The sequence below is a fragment of the Hydra vulgaris genome, chromosome 10, assembly GCF_038396675.1.
Source record: "Hydra vulgaris chromosome 10, alternate assembly HydraT2T_AEP".
In the NCBI taxonomy this organism is placed as follows: Eukaryota; Metazoa; Cnidaria; class Hydrozoa; order Anthoathecata; family Hydridae; genus Hydra; species Hydra vulgaris.
Window position 1 is genome coordinate 18,862,064 of NC_088929.1, and position 21,126 is coordinate 18,883,189.

General features: G+C 29.2%; 1 protein-coding gene across 4 annotated transcripts in view; it reads left to right on the top strand.

The window, feature by feature from the left end:
* Positions 1–13,893, top strand: part of LOC100214226 (putative leucine-rich repeat-containing protein DDB_G0290503) — a 39,995-nt gene extending 26,102 nt beyond the window's left edge. For all 4 annotated transcript variants that reach the window (XM_065807409.1, XM_065807408.1, XM_065807411.1 and 1 more), the window contains 5 exons: positions 1,333–1,490; positions 8,361–8,505; positions 10,134–10,247; positions 10,732–11,004; positions 12,058–13,893. In XM_065807409.1, the coding sequence (XP_065663481.1) occupies positions 1,333–1,490; positions 8,361–8,505; positions 10,134–10,247; positions 10,732–11,004; positions 12,058–13,710 (2,343 nt within the window). In that variant the 3' untranslated portion in view covers positions 13,711–13,893. The remainder of the gene's footprint in view (positions 1–1,332; positions 1,491–8,360; positions 8,506–10,133; positions 10,248–10,731; positions 11,005–12,057) is intronic.
* The last annotated feature ends 7,233 nt before the right edge of the window (positions 13,894–21,126 follow it).

A 21,126-nucleotide genomic window follows, 5' to 3' on the forward strand; every position in this document is an offset into this window, starting at 1 on the left:
GACATTTATTGTTTTATTTATTTAGTTTTTTTTTTTTTGACATTTATTTAAAATCATAAAAACCACGATAACAATAATTATAACATCATTAACAATACTAGTATAATAGAAATGATAAGAAAACAAATAAAATTAAATCAGTTTAATTAGAATTAAAATATTACCGTTAACTAAGATATTTAAACTCATATTATAAAACAACCAAAAAAAGAGAACATTATCAGATAAAGTTTGTTACTCATACATTTAGCTCCGATTTTGTACATTTTTAAAAGTGATTTTTTATCAGTTTTTCACCTGTTTTTCAAATAAAAAACAAACAAACAAAAAAACAACAACAACAGTTAAAAAATTGGAGGTGATCGTAATAAACAGGTTTGTGTCGGCAACTCCGATAACAATAAAAAAATTAAGTCTGTTACTGATGGTGCAGCTATGTAATTGCCTGTGGTTTTATCTCCCTCAGCATCAGTTTTTAAATTCATTTGTTTAAGATTAATTGAGAAATAAAATAAGAATGGTTCAAAATTCAAAATATTGAATTAAAGTTTAATATATTCCCATTTTTTGAAAAAGTCCTAATGAGAAATTACTCTGTTTGCGCAATGTTGACTAAGTTTAGATATTAAAAAAGTCAAATTTAATAATTTATATCTGTAAAGCAATAAAATATTAAATATATATGAGATCACATATAAAAATATTAAAGTAAAGTTTAACATCTATTGTTGATTGTATTTAGATATTTAATAAAGTATAGTATTTTTTTTGTAAGATTTCAATTGTACAGACTTTTCAAGAAGGATTTTTACAAACAATGTATTAGTTACTTGTACACTCCATATTATGTTTTTCAAAGTGTAACAGAAGCTGCCTTCTGATTACTCATGAATATGGATTTTTAAGTAAACATATGCAGAGACGTTTCTACAAATAAAATTAAGGGGGGGGGGGGTGAATCCTTAAAAAGTACCGACTGAAGCTATAAATATACAAAAAAAAAAAGGTCCTCAAAACTAAAATTTACTCAACTGAATTGTGTCAAATATCCGACTAAATTCGTAAATAAACCAACTATAACTTAAAAATCACCTTTGGGGTGGGGGTGGAGGGGGTTGAACACCCCCTTTTTGGAGGGGGAGGGGTAATATTAGTTGTACTAATGAATACATATTCTTTACATCAATAACTTATTCTTTTGCTAGTACCATTTTACTTGGTTGACTATTTTCCAAAAATGCACATTTGTATACTAAATTACTTGATCTAGGTATTTGGTATACAGCAGTCTTTTTTTAAAAACTTAAATGAATAAGATGTTTAAACATTTAGATTGAAGATGAAAAAGAAGAGCTGGAAAATAAATGTAAGCATTTGGAAAAGCAAAAAAGGCAATTATTATTAGAACAAGAAGAGCTTCATGAGCAAATTGGTCATTCACAAGAAATAATAGAAAAACTCACTGAAGCAGAAGAAGAACTAGCTGAGAGGTGATTATTTTTAGTTTTGGTTTTACATATATTATGATTATGAGAGATGCCAGGTAAAGATACCAGAGGTGGGCGGTAGCATGACTCGGTCCACAACTCTGCTACATCTGGACTTTCCATTTGGTAGCGGAGTTGTAAAAGTGCTTTTACTAAGAAAATTTTGTAGCGTAGTAAGGTCCAACTACAAAAACTAAGGTTGCTACAAAAAAGAAATCTAACACGCTACTCTGCTACCATTTAAATTTAGATAAACCATTTCAATTTTTTAAAGTTACAGACTGTTTGATTTACTGAAAATAATATTGTTTTTTTTGTTTTATTCTTTTTATTTATCTTCGCTTCCAACAAGGCTGCAAGCAACCACTAATTAGAGTTGGAAGTTACTGGAAGAGAAAAGATGAAGATTGTAGAGCAAGATAACAAATTACAGACGACTTGCAGGATTACAAATTAGATAAATCAGAAAAGCAAGATGAAGGAAGCGAATTCCAAAGAACTGATGTTCGAGAAAAAAACTAGAGGAATAAGAGTTTTTGAAGCACTTAAGAACAGTCACAGAAAAATAAGGAGACTTAAATGAATGACAAGCACAAGAGACGCTAGCTCTTTAGAGCAGTACCCATTATAGTATTTGTAGAAAAGGGAAAGAGAAGCAACATTACGACAATGTGATAACGGTTGAAGGTTGGCTGCAAGAGCAGGTCCAACTAAGTTTATAATGCGTTTTTGCACCTTGTCTAAAAGAGAAAGGACATCATTAGAAGATTCGCCCCAGATATGGCAACAGTATTCCATACAAGGCCGGATTTGAGATTTATAGAGATAGAGAATAGAATCCAAAGTAAGAAAGTGACGAGCTCGATAAAGAGATGCAACCTTAGCAGATGCTAATTTTGCAATGGATTTGGTATATGGTTTCCAAGAAAGATCGGAAGTAAGAGTTAATCCTAGAAGATGAAGGGTAGATGACATAAATATAGGAAGATCTAAATTATTGCAATAACGATTGGCTCAAAAAAATTGAGTTTTATCTGAATTAAGTTCACCAGCCACTGAGAGCCCTATGCTATAGCAGAAGTGAGATCCTTTTCAAGTTCAAATGCCCCTCCAAGCAATCAGACAGTGTTGGTTTCTTATCATGACAAGAATCAATGGTAGTATCATCAGCAAACAAAGCCACCTTAAATGTGAGAATATCTGGAAGATCATTAATTTAAATTAAAAAAAATATAGGGCCAAGGATAGAACCTTGAGGAACCTCTAAAATTACAGAATAAGAAGAAGTGTACTGTCCATCGAGGACAACTTTTATACTACAATTGGAAAGGAAGGATTCAATAATCTTAAAGATGTTACCAGATACACCATAAGAAGAAAGCTAATGGAGAAGACCACCATGCCAAACTTTAGTTAAAGCTTTTGAAATGTCAAGAGGGATGGCCTTAACCTCTCCACCTTTATCTAATGCATGATAAAATGGTTATTAATGTTAGCAAATCACCGTAGAACGAGAAGATCGAAATCCATATTGATGATTAGAAAGTAAGTTATTTGATTCAAGATTAAGTGTTTGTTAATTAAAGATTCAAAAACCTTGCTTATGATAGGAGGAAGACTAATGGGACAGTAATTAGGCGAACCAGATCGCTCTCCAGAATTTTTGAAAATAGGAATAACAGATGCCGCTTTCCAGCAGGTTGGAATACAAGACCCTAATAAGCACTTGTTAAATAGTTTTGAAAGTATAGACAACATCTCCGAAGAACATTTCTGCAAGATTATAACAGATATGTTGTCTGGGCCACAAGCTGTAGAAGAGTCTAAGCAGGAAATCACTTTAGATATAGAAGCTGGAGTGATGCAAATGTCCAGCTGTTTGGATCAACCTGTTTGATGGCTATATCAGGTAGAATGCAGCTAGTGGAATCAAGAGATGATATTCATGAAAAGTTCTTAGCAAACAATTCAGCTTTGTATTTAGGTGATGTGACAAAGTCTGAACCATACAAGAGAGGTGGAATTACAGATTTGCCCTTATTATTGATACTATTAAAAATTCTCCAGAAGTCACGAGAGCCTAATTTTTGTGATGAAATACAAGTTTTCATGTCCTCAGAATAGTGGGCTTTGGCGTTAGACAAAACTTTTTTACAATGGTTTCCAGCAGTAATAAACAGACGTCTGTTTTCTGGAGAATTGTTCTGCTGATAGATATGGAAGTAATGGTTTCGATTGGCAATTGCAGCAGCACAATGTGAGGAAAAGCATGGAGAAGAGTGAGGCTTGACCTGGAATTGTCGAGAGAGAATAAAAGATTCCATGTCTGCCTGAATCCACAAAGTTATGTAAGAAGCACATTTTTTAATAGGAAGACGAAAGATTTCAACCCCAGGGCCATCATGAAGAAAAACACGGAAAGAGTCCCAGTCAGCTTTAAGGTAGTAAGAGGTATGATGATGAAAAAGAATTAGATAGTAGTTTTAGAGAGATCAAACTGTGATCAGAAGCACCTAAGGGTGAATGTGGAGAAACTGAGCACTGACTAGGATCAGAAACAAGTCATAAGTCGAGTAGAAAAGGTAGATGGTTTGGGTTGTCTGGAAAGCAAGTTGGAAAATTAGCTATTTTAATTAGGGATTGTGAAAGACAAAAGTTGTGGGTTTAACGCCTGCAGAGTCACTGACACTAGAGCCAAGTCACCGACAACAACAATATTAACTGACGGATAAAGAGAAATGGCTTGGTCAATATGATAAGAAATAACATCAAAAAGAGTGTAGTTTTGAGATGAAGGAGAGCGATATAAAACAAAGAGAAAGGCAATAGAGTGAAGTGGTGCTTAACGAAAGCACATAAAAGAATAGTCTTTGGGTTCAAACCTTTTTTACTGATAAATGGGTGAATTCTTACGAATGTAAATGCCCAGGCCAAGCATGTGACTATTGGAGTATTTACGAATTATAGGAAGATAACCATCAACACTAAGATCACAAGATGAGGCAGCTGAACTCAAATTATTCTCACAAAGAGCAAGGCGGTTTGGTGAACTTTGCAAGAGATAAGACTCAACAGAAGAAAAGTTGCTTTGAAGACCACAAATATTAGTGAATGATTGAATGGTTTAGAGAACTTGGTAATCAGGTTTTTTGTGTTTTATAGTTTTTGGTACCTTATTCATTTTTAAATTTTTTAAAGAACTTGACTCAAAGCATAGATATTACTCAGTACACTATTTAATAACCCAAGGAATTGCCTCATTACTATTAATAAATCTTAAGCCGTAATGAAGGGCTTCAAAATATCAAAAATCTCCTGTTGTCAAAATAATCTCAGATTCGTGCAATTTCATTTTAAAACTTTGAAAAAGCAGCATTAATGGTTTATATGAATGTCTGCAACTAACTTGATGTATTTGCATATTATGATATATATTGCATACATTAGCGTTAATCTAGATTTTTCTATCATCTTATTAAAGTAATCTTTATCTAAAGTTGATCAAAAGAATTTTAAACTTTAAGTGCAGAACAACTCTAGTTTTCTTATTGTGATAAATCAAGAAATACACTTGAACAGTTTAAATCTGAATCAAAGTGTTTTTTATTATCTATGGACTTAAATTTTCTTTTTCTTTTTTAGTAAAAAAATATAAACTAGCACAATTTATTTCTTTTATTTGCTTTTACTTTTATTTGTTCTAATTTTATTATACAAAACGTGTTTATATATAAACAGTTATATCAATTGTGAAATGTAGTTATATATATTTTATATATATTTTATCACAAGCATTTATCACGATTTTATATATTTGATTGTAAAAAACAACCTGTAATGAAGCTACAATAGGGATTAGTGATATGACAAACTGATGTCTTCTTCTTGCCCCAGCCATTTATTTTATTATTTATGTTTATAAATTGTATAAATTTTAACTTTCTATGGCAAAATTAAAAATATAAATAAATATAAATAACTGTTTCTTGTTACAGAAAATTTTTTGCTAATTTAAAAGTGTTATAGTCAATCAAAATTTGGTATTTTAGCTAGTTTTTTTTTAATCCTTGGGCTGATGCAACAACTGCAGACAATTATTTTAACTATTTTAGTGTCATCAACCAATTTAGTTTAGTCAAATAGGAAAAACAGAGAGAGAAGCTAGACCTTGAAATGGTCAACTTGACATCTTTAAGAAAGTTTCTAAAAAGGTTGCAATGATGATATCATTCTACCGAAGTACCATCGTTGTGTGGCTCAGACAGTGAACTTGCTGGCTTGTAAGAATACCTAGATATTGCCAAGTTTGAATTTGAATCCCCAGCCAATCCAATGGAAGCCATTGTTTTTAAAGCCAGCTGCAAAGACTTGTTGGATATGGAATGCCTAAAATAGGAGGACTGTGATAGCAAATGACATCAAGGCAGCCCTAAGGTTAGCAACACCAGTGACCACCAGTTTAAATTCTGTCTATGATGAGTTAAAGTACCTATCAACCAAAGAACATAATGTCCTATATGTTTTTATAAGAACATAATATTCTATATGTTTTTATAAGAACATAATATTCTATATGTTTTTATAAGGACATAATATTCTATATGTTTTTATAAGAACATAATATTCTATATGTTTTTATGAGAACATAATATTCTATACGTTTTTATAAGAACATAATGTTCTATATGTTTTTATAAGAACATAATTTTCTATATGTTTTGTTGTATATGAATATAACGATCTGAAATTTCTATAAGGTTTACATCAGAACAGTATTATAGTAATATGAATAGACTCATTTATTTTTATTATTATAAATTTATCATATTAACTAATTATTTGTGTTTTTACTTCTTTTTTAACTTTTTGAAATCTCGCCATAAAGTTTATTGTGCGAGTCATTGAAGATTTTGTCAATAGAAAAAAATGCCTGTCAATAAATTTGTTTAGTGAAATGTTACTTCAAGAATGTTTTTTGTTTTGGATATTGGTTAAAAATAAACATTTTTTTGTGTTCACTAATAGCTTATTGTTGTTATATTATTTTTTAGGTAGTGCTTTAAAGCAAAATTTTGCATAATTTATCAAGTTTCATATGAGAATTTGTTGGCAAAAAGTCACAAGCTTATAAGTTACTGTTTAAAAAACAGAAATAAGCTAATTTAAATGCCTACAAATGTTATTGAATAAGCATTTTTGACGAATTGTGAAAAAATTCATAAAAATCATTAGTTTCAAACACATACAAAAAATTTTTGTTATTATTTTTTTTTTATTTCAATGCATTTTGAAAAAAAGCTGTACTATGTATATACAAATTTTCTAATTTAACTGGTAAGTTAGATATTAGATATTTCTTTGAATGGTTTCAATATTCACGTTTAAACAGTTTTAAATTTTTGAATAGCTAATGAATACTAGTACAAGTAAAATTTGCTTAGACAAAGTTTATTTTGTTTTTATTGATGGGGTCCAGCACTGTGTGGCAAAGTTGAGATAATAGGCTCTATTCACAATAAAAGTTATCTTTAAATATTGGAATTCTTATCAGAGTGATGGATTTACGGCAAAGTATGTTGAAAGATATGGAAGCAGAGGTATTTTATTTTATCTATTGTCTACAATATGCAATCAGTTTTTAGAAGTTATTAGGGAAATGGTGCTAGTTGATTTATTAAATAGTCTAAAAATGGATTTAATAAATAGTCAAAAAATGTCAAGTACATTGATATAATTATGGACTTAACTGTTGATTTTATTCATGCAGATCAAATGATTTTTATTATCAGATATTTAAATGCTGGAGGCTAAACATTATTGAATAGTTTCTTCAATTTTTCTCGATTTTTTATCACACAGAAAAGAGTTTGTTTGAAGTTATTTTACATTTTTCATTAAATATTGGTATAGATAATATAAATTGCTGTTCCTAGTCTTATGACAATTCTTAGAATATGTCTGTCATATATAAAAGTATTTAAGTGAGTATTAAGAAAATAAACCCATTAATAGATTATTTGCTATACATTTTTCTCAAATGGATTGACAAAGTCAGATATTCGTTCCAACCAAAAGAATGATCTTAAATTCTTGTAGAACTTTTAGAAGGAGTTTTCCATGAAAGACAATACTTATGATTTACAAAGTTAGGTTAATTTCTTAATTCAAGTATCTATTCTATAGCGTGTAGGAAGGGAAAATATTGTTTTCTACAGCTGCACCACCAACAAAAAAATGTCCATTGAAAGTAAAGCTAGCATGACACTTAAGCTGCTATTTAATAATTTAACAATTTGCTGCTACAAAATTTAGAAAAGTCATATTATTATTAAATATATCAGTTTGTGTATTGCAATTTTTTGTCGTCCTTAAACACTTCTAGGTCGGCATTGTCAAATGTCGATCCTGATTCCGAGGGCTGCTGCACCTATGTAATAATTGTAACTAATTTAGTTGATAAAACAAAATAAAAATAGAGCAAAATAATAAAAACATTGAAACATTAAAAAAAAACATTAAACAAAATGAAACATTAAAAAAAAAAAAAAACTTTTCAGTTGATAAAGTTGTGTGTTTGTTGTTTTTTAAAAAACAATTAAATTTTTGTGTGTTTGTGTGTGTGTGTGTGTGTGTGTGTGTGTGTGTGTGTGTGTGTGTGTGTGTGTGTGTGTGTGTGTTTATAATTAAAATTTGCAGTACATAAGTACATGTACAACAGTACATGATATGAATTTAGGAAACATTTACTATGCTAAATTTTTTTAGAAAAACTTAAATTTGCTGACTTTGTGCGTAACAAAAGTAGTTTAAAGTCAGCATTTTATTGCCTTATTTTTTCTAAATCCAAGGACTGTATTTGTATATTTTAAATAGGTTGGAAAAGGCTTTAAAAGATAAAGACTATTTACAAGAGTGTCTTGAAGATAATGGACAGATATTGTATCAAATGCAACATAGGCAAAAAGCTCTTATTAATGATAAAGATGCTCTTTCAGATATTCTTAACGCAGAGGTTGAGGTAATTGTTTTATTCCATGCTTTATATAAGGTTACTTTCTATATATATATGTTTGTGTGCCACAAAATTTGAAATCAATTTTTGAAAGCTTTTTTCTCAACCAATTTTGCTCAAATTTTGCACACTTAATCATTTTCGATGACAATACAAGAAAATGGAAAAATTTGACCAAAAAAAGTTAATTAAGTTAACAAAAATTTAATTTGTATTTCCCCATAAGAACACTGAATTAATAAAAAAAAAATTTAAAAACGTAACAGTAATTTTTCCTTCTACAAAAGATAACAAAAAAAGAATTTCTAGGCCCAATAGAATTCTGCTTGCATAAAGCATGGATTTGAAAAAAGAATTTTTTTTTTATTTACTAGTTTTCTTGTTATAGATTTTTGTGATTTTAAAACTAGTGCAACAGTACATGATATGAATTTAGGAAACATTTACTATGCAAAATTTTTTAGAAAAAATTGAAACTAATGTTTTATTTAAATAGAAATCATTTATTTTACTTAAAGCATTTTTATAAAAATAATTTTTATCTTTAACTTATTTGACAGTATTTTTAAGTGTTCATAATGATATCTTAGAAAAATTAAGTGTTCATAATGGTATCTTAGAAAAATTAAGTGTTCATAATGATATCTTAGCAAAATTAAGTGTTCATAATGATATCTTAGAAAAATTAAGTGTTCCTAATGATATCTTAGCAAAATTAAGGGAATCAATAGACACAGCAGTTAATAGAATTTTCATGACATAATAGATAATAAGTAGATTTATAGTTTAATGTTTTAGTGTTCAAGTATTTAAATCACGAAAATGTTGTTCTCTATTAAAAAATGAGTTTCACTATCGGATTAATTGTTTTGCTTATAGTAAGTAATATACAATAATATCTTCGATCCTGAGTTTATCTATTTTTGCAATGCTATTTATAATTAACTTTTAATTTGAGAAACATCTGTTCAGAATTATGGATACTAGAAAGAAAGAAAATGAAATCAGAATATAATATATTGAGAAAAGCCAAACAAGAAATGAAATGAGGTGCTTTTACATACAATAAGGGACTATTAATGTGATCAATTAATAATTCGATATTAATTTGCAGTTAGTAAAGTTGACTATGCACTTTATAACTATACAGTTATGGAGTACATTTTATTATTGATAAGTTTAACTTATTCAATAAATAAAGAAAATAAAAAGATAAATAAAAAAAAAAATTCAGAAAAAATATTATTATAACTAAACTTAAATCTTTTTTTTTGATCATTTATGAGAGAAAAAGTACTGTTAAATGATAAAACAGTATTTAAATGTCTGATTGTCTTGTCTGAGTTTGGGGACTAAAGTTAAGTTTTTTTATTTTTAGAATAGAACACAAAGTTAAAAAAATTTTCACGAATTTTTTTTGCTAAAAATCTTTTTTTGGTATATCTATAAAATCTTGAGTTTGAAATTTTTTAAGGATCACATTTTTATTTGTCATCTGTATTATGATTGAGTTGAAGTTTCTTAGTTTTCTTAGTCTTTTCCAAAACTCTTAAGGATAGAAGCTTTATTTACTTTCACTTTCATTTTTTAAGTAGAATAAAGCAAATAAAAATAGAAAACAGACTTCTTTTTAGGAAAAAGAATCGCTACAGAACACTCTTCAAGAACGAACGGAAGAACAAAAGGAATTGTGGGATAAAATTCAGGACATTACAATAAAACATTCAACTGTGACAGAAAGTTTACAGGTATGGTAAGAAAAAAATTTATCTAAAAAAATGTTTAATAGAATAAATGTAATGACATATGCAATAATGCTATAATCAGTATAATTAGGCATAAGTTACTCGTAATGGTAATGTTTATAACAAAAACAATTGCTACTGTAACATTCAAAAATGTTAATGTATAGGGTTTTTTTTTTTTAAATATAAAGTTTGCCATTCTACTGTTTCAAATATGGGATATTTGGTAAATGTATAGTAGATAATAGATATAATACAAATATAAGATAAATAGTAAATATAAAAGAAATAGTAAATAATGGGGTATGTAGTTAATACAGGATGTTGAGCTAGATAACTAATAATGATTTCCTTTAATGAAAAATAGTTAATGAAAACTTTTCAAAGATTTTTTTTTAGTCATAAAATTGTTTAAATCGCCTAATTTAATTATGAAAATCTTTTGTTTAACATGACAAAAACAATTTTTTTAAATTTTTTATTTAAGCAAGCGAACAAAAAAGAAAAGAACTACCAGGAACAGATAGAAGCTCTTACCAAGACAAACCACATACTTCATTATTCTCTCGAAAAAGAAAAAGAAGAACGAAGTGACCTTCAAGAAATATTCGAAGTGATGGAAATGGAACATAAAAAGTTTAAAACAGAAACAGTTGGCAAAGTAAGAAACATGGAAGGAAAAATTGAGGATTTGACAATTGAAAATTCAAAACTCACACAAATGAAAAATGAGTTAGCATTAAAATGTGATGAACTGCAGGTGGGAATTTTAGCATACAGTTTTAAACCTAACATGTAAATTTGATTTAAGTGTTACCTTTTTTTAGCCTAAGATGTAAATTTGATTTAGGTGTTTCCTTTTTTTTTTAACAAATATAATGCATACAATTATAAAAGTTTTTATTATGTCAATTAAAAATTGGCACAAAAATTTTAAAGTTTTTTTTATAATTATTTTTTTATAATTATTAAACTTTTGAGTTTTAACTTTAACTGATTTTGTTTTTAACTGATTTTTTTCTGAGAAATTAATGTTATCGACAAAACAAAAACTCATCTAAATTTAAAATGACGTTTGTACATTGTCAATTGTTTATAGGTATATCCGACACCGAAATAGGTAAAGAATTTGAAATTATCTATAGATTTTTAAAATGTATAGAAATTTAAAATTTTGCTTTAAAAACCCCAAAAATTGGGCTTGAATTTATATATTTAATCGAAAAGTAATTAGTTTGGTAAAATAAGCTGCAAAAAAGTTCATTTGTAACGACAAAACTATTTAGGGAGTATTAAGAAAAATTTTATGCTATAAACGAACAAAAACACCAAACAGAACTTCCGTACAGCAACTTCCAAAGTGTTTGCGGTTTTTACAAAACTACAGTTGAACTCGTGTTATTTGAATCCTCGAGGAGTCTCAAAATATACTTAAACTACAAGATTTTTGAATTATAGGAGTTAAATCCTAAATGTCTAACTCTAAATCCCTTAAGGATTTGTTCTATTTAGGTGGTCTTTCGAATTATAGGAGTTCAAATTATAAGAGTTCAACCATAAAAATTCTAATTTTGTTGTTGATGGCAAGAGCTACTTCAAATTAATGAATTTGCTTCTTACTGGCATTATTCAAAGGTTGTGCCAACTTTTATTTGATATTAATCTTAAATTTATATTAAATTTCCACGGATCAATGCTGTAAAAATTGACTTGGTGTTACAATACAAAATTTTGAAACTGTAAATTGATTTAAACAAAAATGTTCATTATGTGCTGTGATTATTTTTAATAATCTCTAGTTTTATTCTTTTAGAGTTCAGTTGCAGAGAAGGAGCAGCAAAATGCTGTGTTAATGGAAGATATAAAATCTACTGTTCAGTCTAAATTAAAAGTGGTCAGCGAGCTCACAAGTTTAAAAGAAAGCGTGAAGGAAACTGAAAAGAGTATCTTAGAAAATCACCAAGCGTATCTAAATTTAGAATTGGCCTTGAAAAAAGAAAAAGAGCAAAGTCAATTTCTAACTCTTTCTTTAGAAGAAACAGAAACTGAGCTTGTCGATGCCAAAAAAAATCTGCACGAAACTAAAACAAAACTGAGCGAGTCAAAATCAGAAATTGACGATTTAAACAAGGTTGCCAAAGAACGATCTCAAATTATTAGAGAACTTGAAAGAAGTTTAGAGGTTTCTAAAGAACAGCGAGATAAGTATTTGAACAGAGTCCATTTTTATGAATCAGAAACTAAAGAACTGCGAAAAACCATCAATGATCAAACTGACAAGATAGAAAAGTTTAAGTTTGATTTGCAGCGCGTTTCTCGAGAGAGAGATACAAACAAACAAGACTATGACACGTCTGTTCAAGATTTTGATGCTCATAAAATAAAATGCGCCGAAAACCTAAAAAAACTGAAAGAGGAGATTGTCGAGTTAAGTCATAAAATAATGGAAAAAGATCGGCTGCATCTAAAGCAAAAGAAACAGTATCAAGACCAAATAGATAGCACGCAACATGATTTGCAATTTCTGAAACAAATGATTGAAGAGGCAGATTTGCGAAAACACCAGGGGATACAAAAATTGCACCGTGAAATTTTCAACGACGGCAACTCCCACGAGATATTAGATTTAAACTTTTTGCGAAAGTCACACGATAAATTTCGAGATGATTTTCAAAATAATGTTGAAAAGTTAGAAGATATTTTAAAAGACTCTAAAATGTCGCCTGACTCGATATCTGTAGTACAAAGTCCTATGTCAAAAATAAAACTTGAAGAGTTGAAACTACTTCGAAGCGAGGTGTACGAAATCGCTATTGAAATTAGTAAGATAAAAGAAAGACTAACACAATATTCTGCTAACGTATCTCTTTTAAAAGTTAACTTGAGGTCCAGATCATTTCATACAACATTAAATGATTTTTCAAACGAAAGAAACGAAAAAATTGCTCAATTCGACTCGGAATTGTCAACTTTGATGGACTTGATGACAAAAGTCGAAAGTCGTCACAAAGGGATTATAAATCGAAATGTTATTCTTTTGCAGCGATCATTAGATGAAGAGGAACCAGAAAAAGAAATATCAAAAAAACAACTAGATACTCTTGAAGGAGAAAACAAACAACTAAAAACTTTATTAGGGATTTTAAAGAATAAATATAATTTTGACGAACATGAACTAGCAATAGAGCTTAAATTGGTCTCTGATGAAAAGAAAATATTATTTAACCAATCAAATTACGATTTTGATTGTGTAACGTCAAACCCAGCTTCATTTGTAAATAAAACGTTATTGACACAAAACGGGGAATGCATCGATGCAAAAGGGGATGCGCCTTTGACAAAGGTGAATCAAAACTTTTCAATAAGTTCCAAAGCGTCTTTACATAATTCAGAAGAGGAAGACCTGACTTTGCCTCCGCATTTACCAACGAGAAGTTCTTCTCTTTATAAAAAACTCAGGAAATAATTAACCGAATTTTTTAAAAAAAAATTCCATTTAAAATGCGGCATAGTTTGATTTCAAACACGCTGCGCTAACTATATACAAAAACTATATAAAAAGTGAATTATTTCATTTTATATCAGAGATTTATTTTGTGAATTAAAAAAATGTTCTATAAGAATAAGAATATAAATAATATTCCATTAATATCTTTTTATTTTTTGTCAACATATTTCTTGCATCTCTATTTTGGTAGTTAACCAAATAGAACAAAGTAGACGTAAAAATTAATATTTTTGTTTTAGTTAAAAATGTTTTTGTAGAAGTGAATGTATGCATAAAAATACACTCAACGTTAAAACTTTACCAAATACCAATATTGTGAGATAGAATATTGATTTTCTTTCTTGGCTTAAGCTGTTTAACTATTTTTGTTTTTTTGATGAACGGTTGCATTAAGTAATCCTATTTAAGCTAGCGAAATGATGTCAACGGTTAGTGTATTGCGTATAAAAGTTTGATCGTATGTTTTCGCTGTTTTCGGTCACGGTTAAAGTGTTTCTAGTCAGCCACAAATTAAATTGACTCAAGAACAGCATTGTTCTTGAGTCAAGCAGATTGCGTATCATTGCTAATACGCAATTCTGCTTCGCACAGACACTATTTGCTAAAATGTCTTTGAAACTACTACCTAAATACTTATACTAAAACTACTAATGCTTTTATCATAAAAACTTCACATAAAGTTAAAAAAAAAAAATTATTCAGAAAGTCCAGTTAAACTGGTATATATGCAAAGACTGGATGAAAGATTATGATGATAAACAAATAAACAAAAAACCGTATAATAGTATAATTCACTTTTAACAAAAGCTAAACGTGCAACAAAAAACAAAAAAACTGATTGCAGTTTTGAAACTAGCGTCAGAAACTATATCCGAGCAACCCATAATTATCTCTGATGAAAATTCATTGTTGACCTGTGTATTCGAAGAACAAATATAACTAACATATGAAGAAAAAAAATCCAACTAAACATAGTTAACGTTTTTTCGGATAAAGTCAATCACAGAAGAGAAGCGTTGTCGACCATACTTTTTGTTATCAACATGTCTTTTAAACCTGTTCCATACTGGTTTGAATTTGGAATAATTGATCCACATAAAACTTCGATAACTCACAAATGTGGTATTCAATAAAAGATTGCATATGACACAAGAATACGTGTACTTTTCAACTCATTCAAAGTTTTAAGTGTTTAAAGAAAATTTTTACAACTTTTCAGTCTTTTAAATATTGAGCAATCAAAACAAGATAAGGAATTCCAAATAAAACAACTCTTTCTAACTCATCTACGCACTTTGATATCTGCTCTTGAAGTGTTCCCGCCCTAACCAATACCTTGATATCCCTTTTTTCGAAATGTTATCAAACTCTGATCCATTTATGTACATCCAAGGTAGTTACTATTCTTATGTAGATATATATGTCAGGTGGTTCCTAAAATCAATCCTTGTGGTACCCCACAACAAACTGATTCCCATTCTGATTCAAATACTCCTAAAATAACTATCTGTTTTTGGTTTGCTAAAAATGTTTTACACCATAGCAACAATTTTCCAACAATACCAAATTATTTCAGTTTCATGAGCAACCTGGAATGCGGAGTTGAATCTCTGATTCCTATTATCACCACATAAAGTCAAAAAATACAAAGCAACTTTAACTTTACTGCTTACATCTTAGAAATCTTTTGGTATGCTCATATTACCCGAACCTACTATATATCGAATCTACCAAATCTACTATATACATATATATATATATATATATATATATATATATATATATATATATATATATATATATATATATATATATATATATATATATATATATATATATATATATATATATATATATATATATATGTATATATATATATATATATATATATATATATATATATATATATATATATATATATATATATATATATATATATATGTATATATATATATATATATACATACACACAGTGGCAACGATATAAATAGCCCACTTTCATGACCAGTGGGTTTAACTTTTTGATATCAAGTTTTATGTTTTTATAGCAATTGCTGTTATTTTTTATAGCATCAACAGTGTTTACTTTTTTGAACGGAACTTATTAGATATTTATAACTATCAAAATTGCTTGTTTTAAACGTTTTAGCGGTCGCGTTTAAACTTTTGAGGTCATTTTAAATAGCACACATTTACTTTTTTTTTTTTAAAACCAAAGCTCTTGTATTATATCAAAAGAAAATTATTATACTCAGTATTTTAAGGATAAACTTCATTTTGCGAAAATCATATTCTTTTAACTATGGGACGAGGTAAATATGGAACAGATGTCTTTTGAGGACAAGTACATTCATTTTGAGATTAAAAATTGAACAATTCTGAAATAGCTCGTAGATTGGATTGTTATCGTAAAAAAGTTATCAATGTTATTAATTCATTTAACAATACTGGCTCATTAAGCAACAAAAAACGCAAATCTTGCAAGCGAAAGATAACCCCCAAAGAAGACGCAATCATTGTCCGTATCGCTAAGCTAAATATTTTTGCTGGCTCACCAAAAGTTAAAGGTCAAATTGCTCAAAATTTACAAGTCAATCTGTTAGTCAGCACTGTCAAAAGTTGCTTACGTGAAAATAAGCTATATGGATGAGTTGCCTTATAAAATCATTTGTCTCAAAAAGCAATCTCGTCAGTCGTTTAAAGTTTGCAAAACAGTACGTACGTAAGGAGTTGTGTTTTTGGAAAATGTGCTTTTGACTAACGAGTCAAAGTTTAATTGCTTTAAATCAGAAAATAATATGTTCGTTGTTTCCAAAACAAAGAACTCAGTATACTCTAAAGGTACCCACAATATACTCTAAAGACTGTAAAACATAGCGGTGACAAGGCGATTGTTTGGGGCAGTTTTTCATGGTGTGGCGTGGGCCCGTTGCATAGAATTCATGGGACAATGGATTAACACATGTACAAAGAAATACTAGAAAATTTCAAGTTGTCTTATTCCAAAGAAAATCTTTTTAAAAATTCCAACAAGGGTTAAGCTATTGTTAAGCGGCCTAAAATAATTTTATTTTTTTGCTTGTTGCGCTCTCGTCAGAGGATGCTTTTTAAACATTAGAAATATTAAGTTAAATAATAATAAAAAAAAAAAGATGCTACCCCGTGCCAAACCCTTAGTCGATGTAGCAGCACTTCCTTGTAGCAACAGGCTAAAAGATAGTCGATGTAGAAGCACTCCCTTGTAGCAGCAGGCTATAAGATAGTCGATGTATGTACTGAAGCCAATAAATATTCCTTTTGTTTATATTAAACAGTCACTACTTTGAGCAAGTCTTCACACGAAAGCGCAACAAGCGAAAAAATAAAATTATTTTAGGCCGCTTAACTGTAGCTTTACCCCAATAAGACAACGACCCCAAGCACACCGCCAAAAATATTAAAATGTGGTCTAAAACTAACAAGATTGATGTTATAAAAGTTTGAAGTTGACAGAAACATAAATTGATCAACTGCAACAAATTTAGACCAATTTTGGATCGAAATAAAGGCTGCTTGGGACGCCGTTTGGCTTAAACAATGCCAAAAATTGATCTTGTAAATGGGCCATCATTGTCAGAGTTGCCGAGAGCTTTTATGACGTCCGGGGCATAGCAGCAGTTAAGCGCCTTTATAAGCATATTTTGAATTAAAAGCATGTACAACTATACAAGTTAATGACTTGTTTTTATTTCTAATATCGTATTTTTATGAACCGCATCTGGATTAAAAAGTACGTCCGATCCACGCTCATGTTCTATAAAGGCCCTACAATCATTTTTTTAAATCAATTTTAATTTACTTAAATTTCGGTCACTTTCACCAACAGAGCGTTGCATTAAAAATTTCAATTTTTTGAGAAGAGATAACCAGGCTTGCACACAAAACTCTTGATGCAATACTTATTCCACAACTGGAGAGCTCTGATACCAGTAGTAGAAAAAGGCGGGTCCTGGCACAAATTTTTTTTAACCTATAAGCCTTCCATAATCTCATTATCTATTTTAACCATTAACCTAACCATAGTCTCATCATCCATTTTAACCATTAACCTAACCATCATCTCATCATCTATTTTCAATCACCAAGCCAACCTTCATCTCATATATTTTTTAACCATTAAACAAACCATCTTTTCTGAGCTCATAATAAAAAAGAAAAATAGTAAAAAAAAAGGAAAAATAATTTTAAAACTATAAAATTTTTATTTTATAGTTTTTTTTGTATAACTTTACATTATAACTAGATAATAAAATTGTGCGTAAATGAAATCTAGCTCAGGCGTAATAGTAAATTACTCCTATTAAATCAGACTTATCAGTTCTTTATTGTCAACCCAAGAGTTAAACGACTCAGGATATCCATACCACTTTACTAATGATTTGTTTTTGAGTTTGCGAATAACTTTTTCAATTCTAAATATTTTTTGATCAGTTTTTTGCAGTTCTTGTTCATAAAAAGTACCTTGTATTTCTTCGCCATTATCGTCAGTTAATTTATAAGTTGGTGGATCTGTTAACTGAATTTTTGAAACAGTAAAAACTTCTTCAGTCCATCTCGGTGTGTATCCTTTTTCAAATGTTGTCTTCTTTTTAGTTATCCTAACTCTGTCACTGATTGAAAACTTGGGTTTAGGTCTTTCAGATCTTTTGGATCCATAAGAATTAAACCCAAATGAACTAACAGGCTCTGATCGAGAATTTCCATTTTGATTGAACCAAACAATATTCTCATTCTTTTTATCGCTAGCTTCAACTGGTGTCATTTTAATTGATGAATGTTTTGTGTTGTTGTATGTATTTACCATTTCATCTAACACGTCAATATATTTTCTAGTAGAATTAGCTGAAAAGTACTTGAACATTTTCTCTTTCATTGTTCTATTCCAACGTTCAATTACACAGCTTTTTTCTTCATTTTCAGTTGAATATAACTCTACTCCTAATGCTTTAACATGCTTATTATAAAATTCTAAGCCTTTATCTACCCATATTTTTTTACACTTTCTTTTTTTTAAATCCTTCGAATCCATGTAAATTCGAAGAATTTTTAGGTCTTTCAGACCCATATAAAATTAGATCCTTCGGATCTATGGAAATTCGAAGAATTTTAAAAGATTTTATTTAAAGCATTAGCAACATCACATGGCAGTTGTGCGACCAATTTACAAGGCTGTCAATGTACGCTTGCAGCTTTTCATAATCTGAAGAAAATTGAATGACATCGAAACTCATGTGATGTTGCAATTATTGGCGTATAATTTGGTATGGTTATAAATTCAATCTGGTAAGTTATTCATGAAGAACAAAAATAACAGTGATGTAAGAACTGATCCTTGAGAGACGCCACTTGTCACCCATTCCCACTCGGACTTTTATTCTCCAATTATTACTCTTTGTTGTCTATTAGCAGGTCTCAAATGTCATACGCATGAATCTTATAAGGAAGTTGTTAAGTGACACGGTGTTGAATGCTTTGACAAAGTTGATAAAAATTTTATAAACCAGATGTCCACGATAAAATGTTACGAGATTCAATCAGGTTTGTAACGCAACCTTAGTGATGTACAAATCCATGTTAAGACATTGATATTAAATTGTGCACAGTATTTCATAATCCTGTTTGTGATTTTTTTTTTTTTTTTAGGATTTGTAAAGTATTTTCCAAGTTTTAGCTATATTAGTACTTAATTGGCCATCCTTTGTTTCTTGAGACTACTTCTGCGCATCTAGAAGGCATACTATTTACAAGTCTTTTTAATAAGTCATTTGGTAAAGCATTCCAACCAGCAAGAAGAATTTGGAACAGTTCATCTTCATTTGTTGCCCGACGATCTTGCAATTTTCTATTCAATATTGACCAAAGATTTTCTATCGGATTTAAATCAGGAGACTGTGCTGGCCAAGACATAACTGGTATCAATTTTGATTCCAGATATCTTTTATTCAACCGTGCTGTATGTTTGGGATCGTTATCTTGTTGAAAGATGTAGTCATTATTAGGGAAAAGTTCTTCTATACTTGGTCCAAGTTGATAAACTAAGATTTTGTGCTACAAATGCTGGTCCATCGTACCCTCCACCCGGTAAAGCTTTCCGACTTTGTGTGCACTTAAACAACCCCAAACATTAATTTTTTTTTGTCATGTTTAATGGTTGCCTTGCATGTTTGGGGGTTGAATTTTTCCCCAATTAATTTCCAGCAGCAAGATTGACTATTATGGAACAACACAAAAGGAGACTCATCGCTCCACATAACTTTAGCCCATTGCTCACATGTCCAATCTTTGTGCTCAATGCACCACTTTAATCTTTTTTTGCGAACGATTTCACTAACAAAAGGTTTTTTTATTTGCTTTCCAGAAAAAAACTCCCCTGATGCTTTTATTCGACGAGATATTGTCCATTTTAAGATATTAGTAAGGTTCAGTTCTAGATTTATCTCAGAACATGTGATTTTACGATCTTTTTTGACAGCATTAAGAATATAGTGATCTTCCTTTTTTGATGTTCTAGGCTTTCTCCCAGATCCAACAGACCAGTGTGCTTATACTTCTTCACCAATCTACTAATAGTTGAGTTTTGTCATTTTAAACGTTTTCCAATGCATCTGTGAGACTCTCCTTGGTCAGCAGCTTCAATAATGTATCCAATTTCTATATATGTTAGTTGTTTTCTTTAATATTAAATGTGTTTGTATAATATTAATCTGTTTTTTTAAGATTTTATTTAAATAAATATTAGTGTATATATAAATATACCTTTTCTGTCCAAGGTTTTCCACTACCAAATCCAATTTTTTTAGTTTTGCTTTCTTACACATTATATACTTAAAATCAAGAAAAAATGTTAGTGTGACTTTTTTTGCACCCCACTATGTATATATATATATATATATATATATATATATATATATATATATATATATATATATATATATATATATATATATATATATATATATATATATATATATATATATATATATATATATATATATATATATATATATATATATATATATATATATATGTATATATATATATGTATATATATATATATATATATATATATATATATATATATCGACAATAAAAAATCACGTAGAATAGCTACATTTGTTGGAAGATACTATCTATTTTAATTTTTTTTTAATGTCATTTCTTATGCTTTATTAAAAACTTGTAATTAGTTACATAAACAAATGAGTCTCTAGCAACGTCTTAGTTACCGTTTTGAAAACAATATAGACCTACCTAGTTCGTTGGTAATATTATTTTATAGGTTGTCTTTGAATTTTATTCAACTTGGTATTTCTGTTATGTGAAATGCAATTAATT